General features: G+C 39.0%; 1 protein-coding gene across 1 annotated transcript in view; it reads right to left on the bottom strand.

Annotated features, from left to right (window-relative positions):
- The window catches only part of fbxl17 (F-box and leucine-rich repeat protein 17), a 192,737-nt gene that overhangs the window by 90,089 nt on the left and 78,140 nt on the right, over positions 1-24,508 (bottom strand). The window contains exon 6 of the mRNA XM_048593668.1: positions 15,906-16,037. Within this exon, the coding sequence (XP_048449625.1) occupies positions 15,906-16,037 (132 nt within the window). The remainder of the gene's footprint in view (positions 1-15,905; positions 16,038-24,508) is intronic.

Below are 24,508 nucleotides of genomic sequence, written 5' to 3'. Positions count from 1 at the left end.
TCCCGTCAATGATTAATGTGTGGGATCATCATCCAAGTTTAAATCAGACAGAAATTCAGTGTATCTGTGGATCAAAAACTTAAAAGGTTAGAAAGAATATGCAGTTTACTCTCGTTAAGCAGCCAGAGCTTCATGCAACATGGCCTGAATAACATTAAGACAAGGCTAATTAGTGCCATACAAGTGCAAAGCATGGGCCAACTGTAACACAAGGGTGTCTAATCACCTCTCTCTGACATTCAATTTTATTACCTTTGGCTATCTCCCCACCATCAACATCCATGAGGGTTACCAATGATTAGAAACTCAACTACACCAGTCATACATTTACCCTGGCAAAAAGCAGGTCAGTGGAAGGATATTTTATCTCATATTTTTCATCTTGTACCCACCATCCATGAGATCACTAATACCAGCTCCAACAAAAATAATCATCCAGAAGAAGACAACATCTTGCTTGATTAGCATCTCACCCACCAAGTGAGATGTTTATTGCATTCAGCACTGCACACCATGTCCCCTGTTGCAGCAGCTCACCAACACTTCTTCAAAAGCATCTCCAAAATCTGCAAACTCTTCCGTCTCGAAGGACATAAGCAGTTTGTTCATGAGAACACCACCACCTACAAGTTTTTCTTAAAGCCTCAGACCACCCTCGCTTGGAACTATAATGCCATTTCTTCACTGTCAGTGTTTCAAAATCATGGGGTCTCTCCACCGAATAACATAGTAAAAATACTTTAACCGCACAGATTGCAAGAATTCCTAAAGAAAGGTCACCACCATCTTAAGGGTAAATGGGATTGAACAATAAATATCAACCTTGTCAGCAATGCATACATCCTATGAATGAATTAAGAAAATTCTAATGGAAAAACCTAAAATTGTTAAATTTCCTAACTGCAGATTTAAACTTAGTGTTAACCAAATTGAAGTCAAAAATTATTCTTCGACCATTTCAATACATTCATAAACAGCAAAACCTAATTTTAAGCTATCATGCCCTTGGCACCTCAAGACTGCCACTGGTAGTTAGCTGTTGTATTTTGCTGATACCTGTGCACCCTCTTCTGGCACATATGTTTTTCTGCTTTACTATCAGAATAAAAATACACTGGCAGCAATGGTAGTCATTCATACACAATATTATTTACAGACTAACATCGGCTTTCAAATTAACCAATACTGAAACCACTCACCCATGTATAAAATGTCCTGCCAAATATCATTTCTTTTAAACCTGACATCAATTTTTCTCATGAAAACACGTATTCTTTGATTGTTACACACTCCAAGAAAGTAGCTTTTCTTGACTCAACTGACCAATAAAAAAAGTTACTATGGAAACTTATCCTCACTATTCAAAGAGAGTATTTAACACAGCTAATTCTCTTTTTTTCAGAAATCATCACTAAGTAAAAGATAAAACTTACATTTATATAGGACCTTCGCAATTTCAAAATGCACCAAAGCCAATCAAAGACTTTTGAAGGTTCTGGAGATCACTGTAGCCAAGTAGCAAAGTATCACGAACAGCAACTGGAAAGCCATGAGATGAATTGTTTTTGTCATGTTGGTTGAGGAATAAGTATTAACTAGAACAAAGAGAAGGCCCTCATTTTCCTTTCAGTACTTTTGTACATTATATACACTGAACGATTTAGATGAAAATTTAGAAGGCATGATTAGTAAGTTTGCAGATGACACCAAAATTGGTAGTATAGTAAAGTTGCCCCTCAGCCCGCTTTTAAATCTGTCCCTGCTCATCTTAAACCTACGCTCTCTAGTTTTGGACTCCCCTAGCCTGGGGGAAAAGCCTTGGTTATTCACCTTATCTACAAACCCTCATGATTTTATAAACTTCTAAAAGGCCCCTGAGCCTCCTACGGTCCAGGGAAAAAAATTCCCAGCCTATCCAGCTTCTCCTTATACCCTCAAACCTTGCAGTCTTGGTAGCATCTTTGTGAATCTTTTTTGCATCCTTTTCAGTGTAATAACATCCTTCCCATAGCAGGGCAACCAAAAGTGTACGCAGTGCTCCAAATATGGCTTTACTGATGTCTTGTACAGCTGTAACATAACGTCACAACTCCTGCACCCAATGCGCTGAACAATGAAGGCAAGCATGTCAAATGCCCTCTTCATCACCTTGTCTACCTGTGATGCCACCTTCAAGGAACTATGTACCTGCACCCTTAGGTTTCTCTGTTAAACAACACCCTCCAGGGTCCTACCATTAACCGTATAAGTCCTGCCCTGGTTTGTCTTATTAGAATGCAACACCTTCCATTTATCTAAATTAAACACCATCTGTCATTCCTCAGCCAATTGGCCCAGATGATCAAGATCCCCATGTACATTGAACATAGAACATAGAACAGTACAGCACAGTACAGGCCCTTCGGCCCACGATGTTGTGCCAACCTATTATCCTACTAAGATCAATCAACCCTGCATACATTTTACTATTCTCCACGTGCCTATCCAAGAGTCGTTTAAAAGTCTCTAAAGTATCTGACTCCACTACCACTGCCAGCAGCACATTCCACATGTCCATCATGTACTCTTAGAAAACCCTTTTCACCATCCACTATACCAACTGTAGTATCATAGCTATAGAAGCGTGTACAATTACATGGATAGAAAGGGTTGAGATGGATTTGGCCAAATGCATGCAAATGTGACTAATTCAGTTTAGGAAATCTAGTTATCATGGGCAAGTAGGCCAAAGGGCTTCTTTCCGTATGACTCGATGGCCAGCATCAGGCAGACTACTTCTCATTTAAATGCCTTCTCAAAATGATGTGCCTCATGCAATGCAGCTATCTCTCAATAATGCATTGAAGTAGCTGCCTAGATTTCTGAAGAAGGGTCTAGGCCCGAAACGTCAGCCTTCCTGCTCCTCTGATGCTGCTTGGCCTGCTGTGTTCATCCAGCTCCACACCTTGTTATCTCAGATTCTCCAGCATCTGCAGTTCCTACTATCTCTGGCCTAATTTGTGTGTTCAGCTTTCTGGAAAGGGGCTCAAAACCACAAACTTCTGACTCAAAGGCAAGAGCAAAGGTTTTAGGACAACCTGATGATGCAAAACATCAACTTAAATGCAAGTTTTTTCTTTTTTAACCATTTATCTAATCTATTCTTAAATGCTGATATTGTCTGTATCACCAACTCCAGCAGGTCCACGGTTATTATTATTCTACAAAACTTTGCCTGAAATTTCATTGTTGAAGAACATAAATCTTTGAACTTCTTCTGGAGATGTTCAGGTCAATATAAATTCAGAGTCAATCTCAAAATTAATGCAGCAGCATAACACTGCAGATATTATAAATCTGAAAGTAAAACAGAAGAATAAAAATTGTTCATCAGGAAATAGGGTTAACATTCCAATCCATGAGTTTTCATGGAAACATCGAAGGTCAGCAACTGGAAAAATGTTAACTTTACCTCCATCTTCACAGATGCTGTGTGACCGGAGGAATAATTTCAACAACTTTAATTTTTACATCATATAAAATTAATACAACCGCTTTACTCAAATATAAACACTTGCCTGCTTTATTACCTTACTGTGCAACAAATTAACTCAAGATGAATCAAAAATAATAAATGCCTGCGATTAAATACATTAAGATGGTTTACTTAGCCACAAAGTTCCAATATTGGTTAAACAGTGAAATGGAGGGGAATCCTTCAGATGAACCTTTGCGTAATGCCATTGACAATTAAAGGATATTTATTGATCTAATACATATTTCTTCATTGCCCTAACTTATTATCTCATACAATGATACAAAAGAACAGCAGACACAGAGAACCTTCAACTCTAAAGAAGTTGACCAGGAAAAAAATGATCATTCTTTTATCTGAAAATTGATACAACTCTGGTTGGACTGTCAGGTAACTTAGTTAGAAGTACACCTTAACCAAGTACAAACTGAATATGTATTTCTCCCCAAAGCAGCACTGTAAAAACAAATTTGTAACTGACAATTATTGTGACGGAAATTGGTTCATGCTGTGCACTCAACTGAAATGACACTGGGCCAACCTATGCAAGAAATCTGGTTCCAAAGAGGAAGCCAAATGCTCCAACATAGCACAACCAAATCAAAGACAGTCACAGCACTCTGGCAACACCAGCAAGGAATGCAACAGAAAACTGCATAAACAAATGCTGGTACATAAAAGCTCAAGGTAAGAAAGATTTGAGTCAAGACCAGAATTAAAGACTCCCTATCAGACAGCAAACAGGACATTCCACATTGTCAACCTTTGTATGGATGAAGTCAGGCACTGGAATCTTTTGCCATAATCAACATCACTTATCCAAAGAAAACTGTCAAATACACACTCAGAATACAATGATATAGGATCTACTGCAAATATCATAACAGTCCAGATTCTAAAAGACATATACCACGATCATTAGAGCTCAGTGGTACAACAGACAATCATATCCAATAGGTTTCCATCCTTTCAATTCGCTGCCTTGCATTGTGAATTTGTCAAGACACTTTGGTATAGAAACCCCAAATATTTCACCTTGCAGACAAAATGTGTAGTGGCAGGATGACTAGAGTCTCAACAATATTGCTCCCAGAAAATGCAATGATCATATATAAGAGGTCAAGTACAAGATAGATGACATGGGACACAATAGCATCAGCGGTCATCTCAGTCAACAGATTGGTGTAGTTGAACAACATACATTGTAAAGGAGGAGCGCAATCAGGCTATGTCTCGATCCTACAGAATCAATTATAAAAGATGTGATAACAGAACACTTGTAAAACATCAACAGGATTAGGCAAAGCCAGAATGGGTTTATGAAGGTTTATGGGTTTATTATCACAATTTTAACAATGACATATGGGTAGAGAGCAGATGAGATGACTTGCACGTGATAGAGTCTACTGACTATGAATGAACAAAGACACAGAAACGTTAGTGAGGATACGCAAGACAGGCAAGAAGCACCGGCCACAGCAATGTAAGGAACCTTTACACCTCTTGAAATTCCATCAGCTCCTTGATCCAAATTCACCAATGATCTACTTACTGTCAATGAAGAAAATTTTAACTTAGTCACCAACTATTTCTCCAAAGTTCTAATTATCAGGCGGATAAAAAGTCCTTCAAGCTCATGCATGGCCAATACGCTGAAGCGCATACTCAGTCCATTCACTACACCTGAAGAAATTGTTCCAGGCCAATGAGCTGCAGGATATGGGTGGGCCTTTCAGAGATGTTTGTGCCACATGGAATGTGAATAATGTGCTATCCAACCACATAGAGCATAGAACATAGAACTGTACAGCACAGTACAGGCCCTTCAGCCCATAATGTTGTGCCGACCTATTATCCTACTAAGATCAATATTACATGACCCCAGATCAAATGGTCTCGACAAGTGAATGGATCACATTGTTAAATTGCTTATCGTGAAATGAAACAAGAATTCTGGGTTGCCACGCTCAGCCGCAAATCTACATCTCTGGATATGGGATTACATCGTCAGCAGAGATCATGTTCTGAGGCAAATGAGAATGATCTTGCTAAGCTACCAGAAGTCAAAAGTGTCAGACATGCAGGACACACTTCTCGAAAAACAAAATAGTTCCAGACCTGCATGCCAGTCATGCACTATTTCAACTATATGCAGGACCAAAGGCCATAGTCACACGCACCATGATGAGAACATGGCTATTCAGAAAGTTTTCCAAAGTGCAATGTTGGCTCAGGTCTTACAAAGTCACTATGCCCAATGGGACAATGCTGAGGAGGAAGAGAAGACAGCTACGGGAAATAGTACCAAGTAGTACACCAATTGTGAACAGTGGGAAAAATAAAAAGAACACACACAGGTGATGACAGTAATGGAACACCTGGATAATCATCAACGAACTGATCTTCACACCAAGAACAACGAAGGATGTGAGGACTGTCAGATCAGCCACGATCCGAATGAATGGCAGAGAAGGCTTGAGGAGTCAAATGACCTACTCATGTTCCTATTTCTTATGGTGCATGGTCTTAAGAGTGAATCCACACTTCCAAAAGTTCACATTGTTACAAGATCTACAAGACTCGTCAAACGCCAAAACAATATGTGGACTCTTGGATATTTGTATTTGTAAATTTTACAACCTGGATCAATTTATTACTAACTTTGTGATTACTCAATGTTTTTGTGTCTTTACTTGTAGCATTCATTAACTTTGCAGAAAAAAGATGTGCTATCACATTATGCAATTCTCCTTAAGAGATCAACATGCAAATAAGCCAAGTACAGGGATGTCACACATGGCCACAGCACCTCGGTTTTGGGGTATTTGAGGCACAGGCTGCATCTGGAGATTATACTGAACAAAATATATTGGTTTTTATGTCCTACATTTTGACTAGACAGTACTGAAATATTGCAACAGTTAGAAAACATATTTACATACTTAAAAGGAAGGGTGACCAGAATATCTAATAAAGTTAATTTAAGATTAGAGGAAATCTATAGAGATACAACAGGATGTACTACAGTTAGCCAGACATAATGTGGATATAAGGGAATCATTACAAATTAAGTAACAATGGTAAGGTATAGAGTGCACTGCCGGGAAATGTGGTGAAAGAAGGTTCAATTGAGACATTAAAAAGGGAATTGGATCTTTTTTGAAAATTAGTGGTGTAGGGATATGAGGAAAAGGCAGAAGATTGGCAGTAGATAATAGAGCTGGTCCAGGCACAATGGCCCGAGTGCCCTCCTTCTGCATCATAATTGTGATTCTGTGATCCTTATCAATTAAGCCTAAATCAAGAGGCTCAGATGGAAAATGAGGATCAATACATGCTAGCATTTCACCTGACTGAACCTATCTGAAGCATCTTGAGTTCACGTTTCTAAACTGGGCTGGTCAACTTGATTCACAAAGATTTCAGGCAAGTAAATGCATTAACAAAAGCATATTCATACACAATTCCTCGGTTATAAGATTGTACTGGTAGGGTCAGCAGTGCTTTATTTCTTTCTAAGATTGATCTATTGAATGGGCATTGAAAAGTAGCATTAACATCAAAAACCAAAGAGATAGATGGCTTTATGACAACAAATGGGTTGTATCAACTTTGAATCATGCCATTCAGTTTACAAACCCCCAGCTACATTTGAAAGACTAATGAATCAAGCCAAAGTGCGGCACTATGTTGTTTATGTAGACAATAATGAAATATACTGTAATATCTGAAAAGAACATGAAATCAATGAGAAGATCTGCTTAACACATACAGGTAGCTAGCTTGGTAAAGAAATTTGTGGCTGAATTTGAAAATTTACCTTGGGCATACTGTAAGGAAAGAGTCAGTGTTGCCAAAACCAATGCGGGTGAAGGCTCTGATAGAATTTCCCATTTCTAAAACTGAATGGAAAATCATGAGTTTTCCAGGAATGTGTGTACTTACTGGAAATCTGTGCCCAAATTTGGTACAACAATTATATCTCTCCCAGATATGTAGACAAATAAAGGTGGTATCATCAGTAGAGTGCCAAGCAACCTCTGAAAAGCTTAAGACAATTCTAATAAATGAAAGGACGGCACTGCTGCCTTACAGCACCAGCAACCTGGGTCCGATTCCACCCTCGGGCAACTGTCTATGTGGAGTTTGCACATTCTCCTCGTGTCTGCATGGGTTTCCTCCGGGTGCTCCGGTTTCCTCCCACAGTCCAAAGATGTGCAGGATAGGTGGATTGGCCATGCTAAATTGCCCATAGTGTTCAGGGATGTGTAGATTAGGTGGGTTACAGGGGGTTCGGTCAGGGTGGGATGCTCTGAGGTTTGGTGTGGACTTGTTGGGTCGAAGGGCCTGTTTCCACACTGTAGGGATTCTATGATTCTGATTCTATAATTCTATGATGAAAGGTGTTGACCACCTTAACTTCACAAAATCTTTCAAAATGGCAATCGATGCAAGTGACTTGGGGGTAGGTGCAGTGATGTTGAAAGAGGATGAATCAAGAATAGAAAACCAGTGGGGGGATTTTTCTAAGAAATTAACGAATATCAGAAAAAGTGCTCTGCAGTAGAAAGTCAGACTTTGGAATTATGATCAACTCTTCAATGTTTTGAAGTCTACGTTCAACACAGATTCAAAGAAACACGTGTATGTGTATATATATAATTTATATATATAGACAGTAAACCAATAGCTTTTATAGAGAAACTTAAGACTTGAAATGCAAGCTTGCTCCTGTGGAGCTTATTGATTCAACCAATCAATGGAAAAATTTATTCATATTGCTGAAATTAGTAACGTAATGGCAGACACATTGTCAAGAATGTGATTAATGCTGAAACAGTTACCAACTTGAAAAGAAAATTACAAGAAATTGTTTAAATCCTGTGTAAAACGAGTGAGTGCGAATAAATGTAAACTTGTGTTATTTTGGATATATATTTTGTTCACCTGAATATGAAACACAAGTAAAAACAGTACTTTAAGGGGGCAGGCCACAAACTTTTCCTGCTTGGGGCCATAAACTGAAATGGAAGTTGGAATGCTGTGTAGCTGAAATGAGGAGAATTTTGCAACTTGGAATAAAAATCAAGTGGGATTGTAAGATATATTTTTTTGGCTGTGTAAGCAATACTGTTTTTTTTTAATTCACTTCTGGATACAGGCATTGCTAGTTGGGCCAGTATTTGTTGCCCATCCCAAGTCGCCCTTGAGAAATGGTGGTGAGCTGTGTTCTTGAACCACTGCAGTCCATTTGGTGTAGATACGCACACTACCATTCGAAATGGAGTCTCAGGAATTTGATCCAGCAACACTAAAGGAACCTTGATATGTTTCAACATCAGGATGCCAAATTGGTTGACGGGGAACTTGCAGTTTGTGGTGTTCCATGGAGAGATGTTCTAGAGCCGAGATAACTGATCTCCAACTACCACATTCCATCTTTCACTGCGCCAGGTATGACTCCAACCAGAAAAGAAATCTCCCTTCCTGATTTTGCTAAGGCTTCTTCATGCAATGCTTGGTCAAATACAGCTATTTGATGTCAAGGCTCATTTCATTCTCACCCATGGAATCCAGTTTTTTTGTCCATGTTTGGACCTTTGCTGTAAGGTCAGGAGCTGAGTGGTTCCAGCAGACCTCACGCTGTGCATCAGTAAGCAGGGTGTTGTTGAGCAATTACTACTTGATAGCACTGCTGATGACACCTTCCATCGGTTTACTGAAAGTCAAGAGTAGAGTGATGGGGCAGTAATCAGCTGGGTTGATTTGTCCTGCGTTTTGTGTACTGGAAATACCTTGGTGATTTTACACATGGTCAGGTAAATGCCAGTATTGTAACTGTACTGGAATAGCTTGGCAAGGGGCGCAGCACTCTCTGGAACACAAGTCTTCAGTATTATTGCTGGAGTGTTGTCAGGGCCCAGGGACTTTGCCTCCAACTTGTTCTTGCTATTACGTGGAGCAAACTGAATTTGACTGGCATCTGTGATACTGGGGATCTCTGAAGGAGATCAAGATGGATTATTCACTCAGAACTTCTGCCTGAAGATTGCTGCAAATGCTTCAATCTTATGTTCTGCATTGTTGTGCTGGCTTCCCCATTAACAATGATAGGTTTTGGAATCTCCTCCTGCACTAAGTTGTTTAATTGTCCACCACCATTCACAACTAGAAGGAACAGGACTGCAAGGTTTAGATCTGATCTGTTGGTTGTGAAATCATTTGGCTCTGTTTATAATTTACTGCTTATGCTGTTTGGCACACAAGTACTCCTGTTTTGTAGTTACCCCAGGCTGACACCTATTTTTAGGTATGCCCAGTGCTGCTCTTGGCTTTACGTCCTGCAGACTTGGTTGAACTGGGATTGTTTGCTGGTAATGGTAGATTAGGGGAGATGCACATACCATGAGGTTACAGACTGGATTGATTTGGCTGCTGCTGATGGCCCACAGCACCTCATGGATGCCCAATTGAGAGCTGCTAGATCTGCACAAAGTCTGTCTGATTTACCACTGTGTTTGTGCCACACAACACCATGGAAGGTATTCTCAACGTGAAGTCAGAATTTAGTCTCCACAACGACTGTGCAGTGTTCACTTTTAACAGTACTGTCATGGACAGCTGCTTGTTCAGTTGGTAAGGATGAGGTAAAATATGTTTTTCGCTCTTGTTCATTCCCTCACTATCTCTTGCAGACCAAGTCAAGCAGCTATGACATTTGACATTCAACCAGCTTGATTAGCGGTGGTGCTGCTGAGCCACACTTGTGGTGAACATTGAAGTCCTCCGCCCAAAGTGTATTGTGTGTCCTTGCTACCCTCAGTGCTTTTTCCTGGAGTCACATTGAGACCATACCAGGTAATGATGGAAGTTTTCTGTGAACCATATGGGTCTTTCCCACAATCAACAATGGTTTCATTGTCATCATTAGATCAGATTTTTCTACCAACCGCAGATGAACTCAAGTCCCCAGCACATTACCTGGGTCTCTGGATTACTAGTCCGGCGACATTGCCACAAGGCCATTACCTCCCCTGATGGAACAGTGACATAGATACTTGGAGACTGAGTGGCACCAAACTCTTCGAGTTAAGAAAATTCTGCTTAATGATAGCCCAACCATTACAAAGTTACAGTTTATTGCAAAACTGTAAATGCAAGGGCAGCAGAGACATCAAAAGCTTGCAAAGTAAAAACATCTCTCCATGTGTATAAGGAAAGAGACAAGAAAGCAAGACAAAAAAGATATGAAATCAATAAAGTTTAAAAGAATAATTCTAGCAAGAAAAGACCAAAGTCTGTCAGATCAATTGTTAAAGTGAAGCACCACGATTGGTTTAGAGACAGCAGCATATCATCAGTTCTAAAATTGAAGAGGTCAAAGAGACAATTTAACACATCCTTTAAATCTGGAATTTTGATGATAGTAAATTTGCTTACCAGATCTTTCTTCAAGCATAATATGTATTAAATTGCCTCCCTTTGTTCTGTCTTTATCATGAATTAGTCTCTTTGGGTTTTTTTTAAGGACAGTCCCTGGGTTGCAAACTTCTTCTGCTCTGGAGTGTGTTCGCAAGTCAATTTGTACGCAAGTTGGAAACACAATGCAGGACAATATAAAGTAAGTTTAGGAAATGTTCGTATGTTGGGTCTTTAAAATTATACCACTATATGACATCGCGTTCCTAAGTCCAAGCATTCATAAGTCATACGTTCATAAATTGGGGACCCAGTAAACTTTAAATCACATATTAATAGAATATAAAACCTTTTATTCTCTGAAAGTTGTTAAAGTGTTACAATAAATTGAGTTATTTTCTGTTGATGATGAAAGGTGGTATGAATTGCTTTTATGCTAATTGATCATCTTGGTGATGTCATTTGGATTTTATACCTTTCGTGACAGCTTGTGGAACAGTGAGGCAAGATTACTGACACATTCTTTCCAAGCTAACAAGTTAAATCCAACACAGAGCTCTCTTTCATTGACAGCGGTTGCTTTCAAAGTTGATTTCTGATTTCTGCTGCTTCTGAGTCAGATTTAAATATTCAGACATTGCTACAACTTCTACTTTCTTCCACTTTCAGACAATTTAACTAAAGTGTTAAGCTCCTACCATTTATTCATCAGTGAAATAAGTCAAACTGCTACCCCCAAGGAACACAGAATATATATGTATGTTCTCAAAAGTAATGAAGTCATAAAACAACTATGTGCTTCTGATTTTCTGCTTGGTGACAGCATGACCTTATTTGAGCAGTGGATGAGAGAAGCGAGATTCTATTGCCCAAGATCAAACAATAAATATTCAATGTATCAGGAGTGACGTACAAATTGCAAAGCTAAAGTTGGAAAAATCAGGCATGATCATTATGTGCTAATGATGTGATAACACAAGATGGCAGCACCACTACAACTGGTGAAAAAATATCCCATTTATCACTCATTATTTTGATTCCATGAAAAACTTAAGAGACTACTGTTTAATTTCACAAATAGGGTCAAATTATGTTTCCAAACCTGATTTCTAGTATAGCAAATAATCAGGAAAGTTACAGTAGAATAAGGCTTTCAGCTTTGATGGGCCCGCACCAAAAGTACTGTATATAGTTTTAGTATCATTACTTAAGAAAAGATGTACAAAGAAGGCCTCTGCATAGGTTCCTGATATGAGGAGAGTTTTAATAAAATGTTTCTGTATTTATCAAGTTTTGTAAGAATGACAGGTGAACTCATGGAAACAGACAAGATTCTGAGCAGATAAAATAAGCAAAGAACTGCAGATGCTGGATATTTGAAACAAAAACTGAAATTACCAGAGAAACTCAGCAGGTCTGGCAGCATTTGTGGAGGGAAAGCAGTGTAAACATTTCTGGTCCAGTGGCCCTTCTTTAGAACTAAGATTCAGAGCAGCCTTGACCACCTAAATGCTGCAAGGTCTTTACCATGGCAGGGAGGTCTGGAACGAGAGACTACTGCAAGAACCAAAGTGAAGAGACATTTTCACATTTTCAAAGTTATGAGTGTTTGGAATTCTCTTGTGCAGTGGGTTGCAGTTGCCTAATCAATGAATGTATGCAAGACTAAGACTGAAATATCATTGGCGACTAAGGCATGAAAGTGAAGGGTCACTGGATCTGAAACATTAATCCTGCTTTGTCTCCACAGAAACTGCCAGACCTGCTAAGCTTTTCTTTCCAGCAATTCTGTTTTTGTTTGTTGTTGAAGGCAGTAAAGTGGTTTGGAAATTGGGCGGACTTGATGTAAAAGTTCAGGCTTCATCTCAATCTGATTGATTGGATGACAGAGTAGGCTCGATAAGTTGCTTGGATTACTTCTGCTCCTATTTTTCACAAACAATAATGACAAAATTGATCAATAACTACCTGTATTAGTGTATCCTCCTTGTTGAATATTTGTATAGTTGTTCATATGTGATGGAAGCACATGAAGGTATTTCTCTATATCAATGGTGTATATTAGTGCAAATAAATGGAGAACTGCTACATGCGGCAAAAAGGGAGAGTGGCTATGTATGTTGCACAGCAGATCCAGAATGCCAATAGTATGTCAAACAAATTTTTGAACTTAGAAATCAGATTTGAATCTAATTTTAGAAGGGAAATTTCAGAAATACAATCAAGCTGAACCCCAAAATAACAATGCTTAACAATTCAATGGTCATTTCCTAGAATTGTTGCAAGATTAAAAAAATGTTGTTCCAAATACCGCTACTTACATTTTCCTTCAACCACTTGTCATAGTTTAAATGAACTTACATGATGAAATGCACCCGTATGCAGAACCTTAACTTCCCATTCATAATTGCAGCAGTGTATAATTCAAGTTTGATAGTATAAAACTTGAATATTTATTGATAGATACTAACTTATTGAGAGATATTAACTCTGGCTTCACTCAGAAATAACCAGCTCCCAAAATGTAGAAAAACTGAACCAGATTCAATGTTCCAGAATAAAGCATTTTTATTCCTGCAAGGAATTCATGAACAGATGTGGCGTGGTAGTACTCGAAACATAAATTCCCTCTTTACAATGGAACCATTGAAGATTGATTTTTCCAGAAAAGAGACATGAAATATGGCTGTTTCTTTTCCTTAAACCACCCTTATCAAGCTTAATTTTTTTAATATTAATTTGTGGGATGTGGGCATCGCTGGTTGGCCAACATTTCTTGCCCATCCCTAGTTCCATTTGTGAAGGTGGTGGTGAGCTGCCTTCATGAACCAGTGCAGTCATCTGCTGTGGGTTTTCCCACAATGCCATTAAGGAGGGAATTCCAGTATTTTGACCCAGCAGCAGTGAAGGAACGGCGATATGTTTCCAAATCAGGATGGTGAGTGGCTTGGAGGTGAACTTGAAGGAGGTAGCGTTCCCATATGCCTGCTGCCCTTGTCCTTCTAGGCCGAAGTGGTCATGGATTTGCACGGTGCTATTTAAGGATCTTTGGTGAATTTCTGCAGTGCATCTTGTAGATAATACACACTGCTGCTACTGAGCATCGATGGTGGAGGGAGTGGATGCTTATGGATGTAGTGCCAATCAAGCGGGCTGTTTTGTCCTGGATGGTGTCAAGCTTCTTGAGTGCTGCTGGGGCTGTACTCATCCAGGCAACTGGGGAGTATTCCATCACACTCCTCACTTGTGTATTGTAGATGGTGAATTATTTGCCGCAGTATTTCTAGTCTCTGATCTGACCATTGAATGTCATGGGGTGGTGTCAAGATTGTCTCATATTGGTGATAGTCATAGCCTGGCATTTGTGTGGTGCGAATGTTACTTGCCACTTGTCAGCCCAAGCCTGGATATTGTCCAGATCTTGTTGCATTTGAACACGGACTGCTTCAGTATCTGAGAAGTTGCTGAAGTGCAATCATCAGCGAACATCCCTACTTCTGACATTATGATGGAGGGAAGGCCATTGATGAAGCAGCTAAAGATGGTTGGGCCGAGGACACTACCCGGAGGAACTCCTGCAGAGATGTCTTAGAGCTGAGATGATTGGCTTCCAACAACCACAACCATCTTCCTTTGTGTCAGATATGACTCCAACCACCGGAGAGTTTGCCCCCTGATACCCACTGATTCCAGTTTTGCTAGGGCTCCTTGATGCCACACTCGGTCGAATGCAGCCTTGATCTCAAGGGCTGTCACTCTCACCTTACCTCTGGAATTCATCTCCTTTGTCCATGTTTGAACCAAGCCTGTAATGAGGTTAGGAGCCGAGTGGCCCTAGCAGAACCCAAACTGGGCATCACTGAGCAGGTGAATATAATGCTCCCAATTATGTATTATTATTCATGTTCCTCACAGATAACAAAACCCAAAATTCAGGTTTCCCTCAAATGAAGAAGACTTCTGTTGTCTCTAAGTGAGTTTGTTTTGAACACTTTATCACTTTTATTTCCCCTCCAGACTCCAAGTTGTCCTCACAGCTGAGTAAATCCTGTGTTAATATGACAGCATAATCTCTATAAATCAAGTACATTGTAAAGAATATCTTGTTCATCCCACATATATATTTCGTTTTATTTATCATCTGCAATACATTTCAAGTTTTAACTTCCTGAACTGCTTGGCAACTTTATACTTTGGTTTTTTTTTCAATGAAATTAGTCAATTATTGAAATGGAAGTTTAAGCTGAATAACAGTGATAATGATTTACTGCGCAGTAAATTAGCAAATCATCAATAGAATCAATTAATATGAAATGGCAAAAGACCTACTTTATAAAATCTGTAGGTAAACAATTTTAACATACTTCATTGATTATACAGCAGATTCTATTCACTGTTCCCAGTACAAGGCCATGAATTGAAATATGTGAACATGGTATAAATTATTTGCTTTTACTCCAAGAACACTGTTTGTCGAGAAAATATATGCAAACAATTCAAGCTCCTGGACCTCACTTCTTCACAACACAACTACATAAAGACAGACTTCCAGGCAATTAAGAAATGAAGGAGGAGGAGATCACAATTCTTTTGACACAAACACCTATAAACCCCAAGCAATAACCAGCTAATCTGCAGAAGTACTTTTTAATGTTTGCTTCAGTTCAAATGAATAATAGAATGAACATGCATTTTGGCTAGAGAACAATTCATTATACAAAGCCCTCTTCAATGAATCAAGACAAAAATCTTGATACATTATTGCAAAAATTAAAACTACAGCTGAGTGGAACATGCACAGTAATAAAATCTGTCATAACTACAAGCAATTTTACCGAAGAATATGTTATTTTTCAAGAAAAGATATTGTGTCAAAATATTGACCATCAGTTAAAAGATAAGATTGTAACCAGGAAAATAATAAATTTAGTTGCTGAAATGTTAGTGTGGCAATCTTGAAATATTGACATACCAGTTTGTTCTCTTGCATGTAGATTCTCTGCAGCCTTGGACAGCCCTGTGCCAATGCCATCATGCCTTCATCTGTTATCTTGTAACATTGACCAAAATGGATATCCAAAACGTCTGGACATTTCTCTCCCAGCTGTAACAAAAAAGTATGGAAATTGTTTTTTCTTCTTAGTACCTCACATCATAAATTCACTTTCTCCCTGACTCACTCTCCACCTTGAACAATCTACTTAAAAAACATCTCATTGACCAAATTCTAGATAAGTTTTCATGTTGATCCAGTTCCATTTTGTCCAATCACATGAACACAAAGCATCCCAGAATATTTTTCTTGCATTTATGTATTATTCATAGATACTATAATTTATATAAGTTGTTCTTGAAAAAAGTAATATTAAACAATAGTAAATAACATTTAAAATATGTTAATGTATTTAATTGACACTTTCAAAAGAATGAATATCATCAAGCAGCATTGCTACTGTCTTAAAATTACCCGATAAGAACCAGAAAAATATGATATTTTGGGACTGAATCAAAGAGCATTCTTTATTTCAAGGGAATTTACCTGAAGGATTTCTGATCTTTCCAAATGATAATACATTTGCCTGGTCTATTTGTTCTTTCTAATTCAGAACATAACATATGTTCAAATTAAGTTATCAAGTCCTTATGATTCTGGAATTACATGACTTGGTGAATCCAGTATGTTAACGGTAACCAAGGGCACGAAATGCAAGCAGTAATGCCTGACCACTACCAGGGTTTGGGGTATTTGCTCAGGGCCGAAAATGAACTTGGCAGTGGTAGGGGGAGTATCTAGAGGTCACAGTCCATGTAGGACTGACAACGTAAGCTGAATGCAAAAAGAGGTTCTGCATAGAAATGTGAGGAGCTAGGTATTAAATTGAAAACCAAAACCTCAAAACCTGTAATATCTGGATTGCTCTGGTATTATCACTGGACTATTAATCCAGAGACCCAGATAAAAATTCTGGGGATCTGCTCAAAGGAAAACCGCAATGCTTTTTATAAGTATATTAAGCATAAGAGGATTACCAGGGAAAGAGTGGGACCTGTTAGAGATCCAAGAGGCAATCTGTGCATAGAATGGCTGAGGTCTTAAATGAATACTTCTCATCTGTATGCACAGAGAAGAAAGACATTGCAGCTGGAGATGTCACTTGGGATGGTGAAGTTCCAGAATATGTTAAGATTAATAAAGAAGAGATATTAGATGTTTTAGCAGGCATAAAGGTGCATAAATCCCCACATCCTGATGAGATGTATTCCAGGCTGCTACGCAAGAAAGGGAGGAGATTGCTGGAGTCCGGCAGAGGTGTTTAAGACTTCACTGGCCACGGGTGTGGCGCCACATAATGAGAGGATAGCTAATGTAATTCCATTGCTCAAGAAGGGCAGCAGGGATAGGCCAGGTAATTTAAGGTTTTAACAAAGATTCATAGCTCAGGTTGTGGGTGAGGTTGTTGACTTGCTCGCCGAGCTGGGTTGTTTTTGTTCAAACGTTTCGTCACCATGCTGGGTAACATCATCAGTGAGGCCTCCAATGAAGCGATTTTGTTCTAGTCCACTTGGAATTTATACTGTCCAGTTCATTATGGTGAGGAGTGTCATTTCTGGTTTTGTTCTGTACGGGTTTGTATATGGGGTCCAATTCTGTATGTTTGTTGATTGCATTATGAGTTGAGAACCATGCCTCTAGAATTCCCGTGTATGTCTATGTTTGGCTTGGGCTATGGTTACGTTCTCCCAGTTAAATTGATGGTCTTCACTGTCCGAGTGTACTGATATTAAGGAAAGTTTGTTGTGTTGTTTTGCTGCTAGAACAACATCACTTCATCAGAGGCCTCACTGATGATGTTATCTAGCATAGCGACAAAACGTCTGAACAAAAATAAGCCAGCTCGGCGAGCATGTCAACAACACAGGGCCAGCTAATTACAGACCAGTTAGTCTTATGTCAATGATAGGGAAATTATTGGAAAAAATTCTGAGAAGCAGCATTAATCAATACTTGGAAGGACAGGGATTGATGAGGGACAGTCAGTACCAGGAAGATCCTGTCTTAAAAACCGATCTGATTTTTTTGAAAAGATGACTAAATATAATGATCAGGGTAGCACAATTGACATGGCTCACATCAAACCTCAAAGAGGCCTTTGACAAGGTCTCACATGGAAGGCTCATTCAAAAGCTGAGACACCATGGGATCGAAGGCAAGTTGAAAAACTTGATCCAAAATTGGTCTTCAAATAGGAGGTAAAGGGTAATGGTGGAGGTTTGTCTTTGTGTTTGGAAGCCTGTGACCAATGGTGTACCACAAGGTTTGGTGCTGGGACCCTTGAAGTTTGCTTTGCACATTAACGGCTTACATGTGAATATAGATGGTTTAATTAGTGCGCCTGCAGATGAATTGGTACTGTTGTTGATACTGAGGAGGATGTCTCAGGCTGCAGTTTGATATTGTTCAGTTAGTAAACTGGGCAGAATAATGGCAGATGTAATTTAATTCTGACAAGTGAGAGATGATGCATTTTGGCAGGTGCAATAAGTGAAGATTATGCACAATGGATGACAGGTACCCAAGGAGCACTGAGGAACAAAGGAACCTTGGTGTCAGCACAGGAAGACAAGGTGGTGAAGAAGGCATACAGGATAGTTGCCTTCATTAGCCAGAACACAGAGTGTAGGAGCAAGGAACTCTTGTTACAATTTTATAAAGGATTGGTTAGGTCACAGATGGAAAACAGTGTGCACGTCTGGCCACCACATTCTCAAAAGGAAATGATTGCACAGGTGAGAGTGCACAGGATCCTCTCCTCTATCCATCTTCTATCCGCCTCCCACTCTCTCCCTATTTGTTTCAGAACCCCCTTCCCCTCCCCCTTTTCTGATGAAGGGTCTAGGCCCGAAACGTCAGCCTTTCTGCTCCTATGATGCTGCTTGGCCTGCTGTGTTCATCCAGCCCTGCACCTTGTTGTCTCAGATTCACCAGGATGTTGCCTGGGATGAAAGTCTCAGTTATGTGCAGAGACTGGATAGGCATGGTTTGTTTTCCTTGGAGCAGAACAGGCTGAGTGGGGAAAATAATTGAGTTGTACAAAATTACAAAAGGCCACAGACAGAGTGGATCATGAAAATCTTTTCCCCATGATAGACGTGTCTAATACCAGATGGAATAACTTTAAAGGTAAGGAATAAGTGGTTTAGAGGAGATCTGAGTAAGAACTTTTTCACCCAGAGAGTGTTAGATATATGCAAGGTGCTGCCTGGGAGGGTGATGGCGGCAGACACTCTTGCAACATTTGTAAAGCATCTGGACTAGCACTTAAAATGCCAGGGCATCACAGGCTATGGACAAAGTGCAGGTAAACAGGATTGGTGTAGCTTGATGTTTATGGGTCAGCAAAGCTATTGTGAGCCAAAGGGCCTGTTTTTGTGCTGTACAACTCCATGATTCTAAGAAGGAAGCTAAGCACCTCCTTTTTAGAGATAACTGAGAATGGACAATAAATGCTGGCCCAGCTAGCAATGCCCACATCTGATAAATATATGAGAGTAAATTTTAAAAAATAATCATGGATGATTTGAATTAACATCTAAACTGCAAAACATCAGAATGGCAGTAACAACCTGGGTAAGAAGTTCACAAAATGCTTTTGAAACAGTTTCTCAGAACTGACCAGAAAGCAGATTATACTAGACTTGATATTATGTAATGTGACAGGATGAATTAATGACCTCAGAGTAAAGGTATCCAGTAGTGGCAATGACCACGATATAATTGAATTTTACGGCAGTTTGAAAGGGGAAAGATTGGTGCTAAGACCAGTATTTTAAATAAGAACAACTACATTGGCATGAAAGTTCACCTTGCTGAAGTGAACAGGCACACTAGGCTAGGGGAAAATCAACAGAAACACCCAACAGACATTTGAGGAGATATTTCAGAATAAACATATTCCTTGAACAAAGAAATATTCTGAAGGGAGGACCGACCATGCATGGTTAACACAAGAAGTTAGGGAGAGCATTAAACTCTTTCTGCACAAAGATAAGTGGCAGATCAGACGACTAGGTAGAATATAAAGAATTCCAGAAAATGACTGAATGGTTAAGCAGGAGGAAAAAGGTTAGATTTTGAGAGGAGGGTTAAAAACCAAAAGCAGTAAGTAGCTGAGAGTAAATAACATGATTGCTGGTCCTCTAGAGAATAAGAATGTGGAGTTAATATAATTAATAAGAAAATGGTGGCTAAAATGAACAAATATTTTGCTTCTATTTTCACCATATCAGGAAGGGGACAGGGCCCACTTGTGGTGCAGTGGTAGTGTTGCTACCCCAGAGCAGGAGACATGTGTTCAAGTCCTACCTACTCCAGAGGATTTTAATAGGTTGATTAGAAAAAACAGGTTGTATTAAAGAATAAACAGGAAGAGTACTTAACAATATTACAATCATGCGAGTTGTAGACTGACAAGTCTCAGGGCCCAGATGAAATTCATCCTCTGGTCTCATACAGTCAGACTCGTACAACATGGAAACAGACCCGTTGGCCAATTCATCTATACCTACTGGGTTTCTGAAACTGAACTACTCCCATATGCCTGCATTTGGTCCATCTCCCCATAAGGTTTTCTGGTCTATATCCTGTCTAAATATCTTTAGAATGTTATAATTGTATGCCTCTCTAAAACATTCTCTGGCAGCTCATTCTACCTGTGCATGACGCTCAGGCCCTTTTAAATCTCTCCCCCCTCACCTTAAACCTGTGCCATATAGCTTTGGACTATCCTACACTGGGAGAAAGGCCTTGGCTATTCACCTTGTCTTATCACCACCCTATTCTGCCCTCATGATTTTATAAACCTTATAAGGTCACCCCTCAGCATCCTACACTCCAGGGAAAAATGTCACAGCTTATCTAGCCTCTCTTCACAAATCAAATCCTCCACTCTCGGTAACATGCTTCCAAATTTCTTTTGCACCCTTTCCAGTTTAATAACATCCTTCCTATAGCATGGTGACCAGAACTGTACACAGTACTCCAAATGTGACCTTACCAGTGTCTTGTTCAGCTGTAACATAACATCTCACCTCCTGTACTTAATGCTCTGGCAAGTGTGACGGCAAGTGTTCCAAATGGATTCTTCACCAACCTATCTACCTGTGCCACCACCTTCAAGGAACTAAAAAGAGGCGGCTATTGAGGTACTAGATACCTTGGTGTTAACTTCCAAAAATTCCCTAGATTCATTAAAGGTTCCATCAGGCTGGATTGTAGCAAATATAACAACTCTTTTCAAAAAAGGGAGGGAGGGAGAAAACAGAAAACTATAGGCCTGTTAAACTTGACATCAGTTATAGGAAGGTGTTAGGACCAATCATTTAAGCGATTATAGTTGCGCACTTGTAAAACTTAAAGGGGATCAGGAAAATTTAGCATGGTTCTGTCAAAGGGAACACATGTTTAAGCAATTTATTGCACTTCTTTGAGGGAGTATTCAGTACTGCAGACGAAGCACTGCACTCAAATTTCCAAAAATCATTTGATAAGTTACTACATCAAAGGTTATTGTGAAAAAATAAAAGCTAATGGTGTAGGGGATAACAGCAGCGTGAGCCAAAGATTGGCTGGCTGGTGGAAAGAGTAGACCTTTCTTTGATTGGCAGCATGTGATGAGTGAAGTAATACAGGCAATTGTTCTGAGGTCTCAGATCTTTAACATTTACATCAGTGATTTAGCTTAGGGAGTGAAGACATGATAGTTAAACTCACAGATGACACTAAGATACACAGGAAAAGAAGAAGACATACAAGTCTGCATAGGATGAGTGACTGTACCCAATCGGCCATATTTTTGTTCAATGTGAAAAATGGCGAATTGTTCACTTTGGCAAAAAAAAGAGTTAAAAAAAGTTATTGCTTAAAGAGAGAACAATTGCAGAATTCTAAGGTGCAGAGGAATTTAGGTGTTCTCCTGCATGGGTCATGAAAAATTAGTATGCACATACAGAACGTAATCAAGGTGACTAACAGGATGCCATCCTTTATTTCATGTTAATTTCCTCTCGAAATAAAGGATGTTAATCTTCAGTTGCACAGGGTATTAATAAGACCACATTTCGAATACTGTGCGCATTTTTGGACTCGTTAAGGAAGAATATAAGTGCATTAGAGGCAATCGGGAGAGGCTTACTACATTGATACCAGGAATAAGTGGGTTGTTTTGTGAGGATAGGTTGGATGGGCTAGGTTTGTTTCCATTTGAGTTCAGAAGAGTGAGCAGTGAGTTGACTCCAGTGTATAAGGTGAGCTTGACAAGGTGGACATGGAAAAGATGTTTCCTCTTATGCGTCAGTGCAGAACTAGAAGGCGCTGTTTTAAAATTAGGGCTCTCTTGTCAAGGACAGATATGAAGATAGTTTTTCTCCAACAAAATTATGCGACTTTGGAACACTGCCTCAAAAGCTTGTAGGGTCATTAAATATTTTTGTTACAGAAGTGGACAGATTCTATACAAGCAGAGGAATTTAGAGTTATCAGAGTTAGATGGGAATATGGAATTTTAAACATTAACAGATTAACGATGATCTTATTGAATGGTGGAGCAGGCTCAAGGGCCCAAATTGTCTATCTCTACTCCTATTTCATCAGTTCATATGTTTCTCTCTCAGGTAAGACCAGAGGTCTCTCAATTTTCATTTTGGCCCAACAGTGGAAACAGTGGTATCTAAAACAAAACTTGCTGGAAACAAAAACAGAAATTGCTGGAAAAGCCCAGGAGGTCTGGCAGCATTTATCGACAGAAATCAGAGTTAACGTTTCAGGTCGAGTGACCCTTCCTCAAAGCGTTCAAGTCGGAAATAATCTCTATTTCTCCTTTCTCAGTGACGCTGTATGATGCTTTTCTTTGTATTTCCAGTATTTGTGTCATTCTTTATCCTTCTGCTAAAACTTCATTTGCACTCTTCAAGATAGCCTAAAGGCACAGAATTTAAATGCACAACATCACCATCACCACATGAAACCCATTAACCCTGAGATACAAGAAATCAGAATAAGTCCTTTCTTCAGATCAAACTATTTCATAGATGGATCTGACTTCAATTTGAACAAATGACAGATGTCCAAATTGCTATCGTTTTAGATTGACTTCCAAGAACCCGCACACAATTAATACTTAGATTTTCTGCTTTTAGCAAGTAATGTAATAACTCTCATGATCATTCATTTGCTTTATAAAATGTCACATCCGAAAAGATTGTACTTGTTGTCTTTGGCGTATCATTGTCATGAGATATTGTGTACTTTCGGACAATATAGTTCCCACAATGTCAATAAGGCATCCAAAGTTGAAGAATGAGAAATTTGTGCTTACGTCGCGCTTAAGTCAACTATCTCAAGAGCTAAATGGATGCTCTCAGTGAAAATGTGAAGCAAAGTGATAACCTGAAGCAAAACTGAAAAGTGTACAAGAAAAATAAACAAACTTTTTGCTCTCAGTTCAATTTTTTTTTATCAGAGTTGCAAAAACAACTTGCGCTTATACAGTGCCTTTAATATTGTGCAACACCCAAGGCACTTCACAGGAGAATTATTCAATAAACTTTGACACTTAACCCCATTGAGGGAAAAATTATTCTTAAAGAACTTCTGAGACATTAAATGAGCTGAAAATGATAATATGACGACTGCAAAAAGCTGAACTTTACAAGGGAAATTACCCCAAAGCTATTTCTTTTTAAATAATCAATATTGTGTATATAATGGATGCACTAATGCATTTTGAATCTGCAGTTATATGGAATGAAAATTATATGAATTAAAAACCCATTAAATTCCTAAGTTTTACTGTTTTCTAGTTAATAAACTAGTTGACGTTTCTCTGACAGTACACAAGGGTTAATTAATTATCCCTATAAACCAGTAGTCAGTTAAATTTGTTTATATTCTGCTCTGGACTATGTATGGGTTAAAAAGGCAAAGTCGCTATATTCCTATCAGACTACAAGGCTGCTCTCTCATTTCAGAGAAACGACAGGTGTTGTCTTAACCCAAGGGTCAACATGCTTCAGTCAAGAGGAGAGGGTGGCAGGAGTCCTTTGTGCTAATCTCAGCCAATGCGGGATTTGAATCCAGTTTTGGCATCGCTCTGCATCTCAAATCAGCCATCTAGCTAACCAATGTTCAAACAACACAGATAGTACAGTTTTCATTATTCAATGTTTCACTGACCTGCCATTTATCTAAACACAATAGCTTGTAAATGTTGTTGTCTACTTCACTAACAAATAATATTAAAATGTTTCCAAGGAAATATACATAATTCAAAAGAAAATAAATTGCAAATAAACATTTTCAATACTTCATATTGCCTTCAGTGAGGATCATAGTCACAATGATGTAAAGTAGCAGCAGGATAGCACAGCAATTCTCTTATTGACTCGCAACCAGGAAGTCAGAGCTCAAGCTTTATGACAGAAGTTGTGAAACTGAATTCACTACATATGTTAATTGTGATGAAGCACAATAAAAGCAACCTCCAGAGCTGATATAACAAGGTGTAGAGCTGGATGAAC

The sequence above is a fragment of the Rhincodon typus genome, chromosome 3, assembly GCF_021869965.1.
Source record: "Rhincodon typus isolate 14 chromosome 3, sRhiTyp1.1, whole genome shotgun sequence".
In the NCBI taxonomy this organism is placed as follows: Eukaryota; Metazoa; Chordata; class Chondrichthyes; order Orectolobiformes; family Rhincodontidae; genus Rhincodon; species Rhincodon typus.
This window is presented reverse-complemented; position numbering and strand designations above follow the sequence as displayed.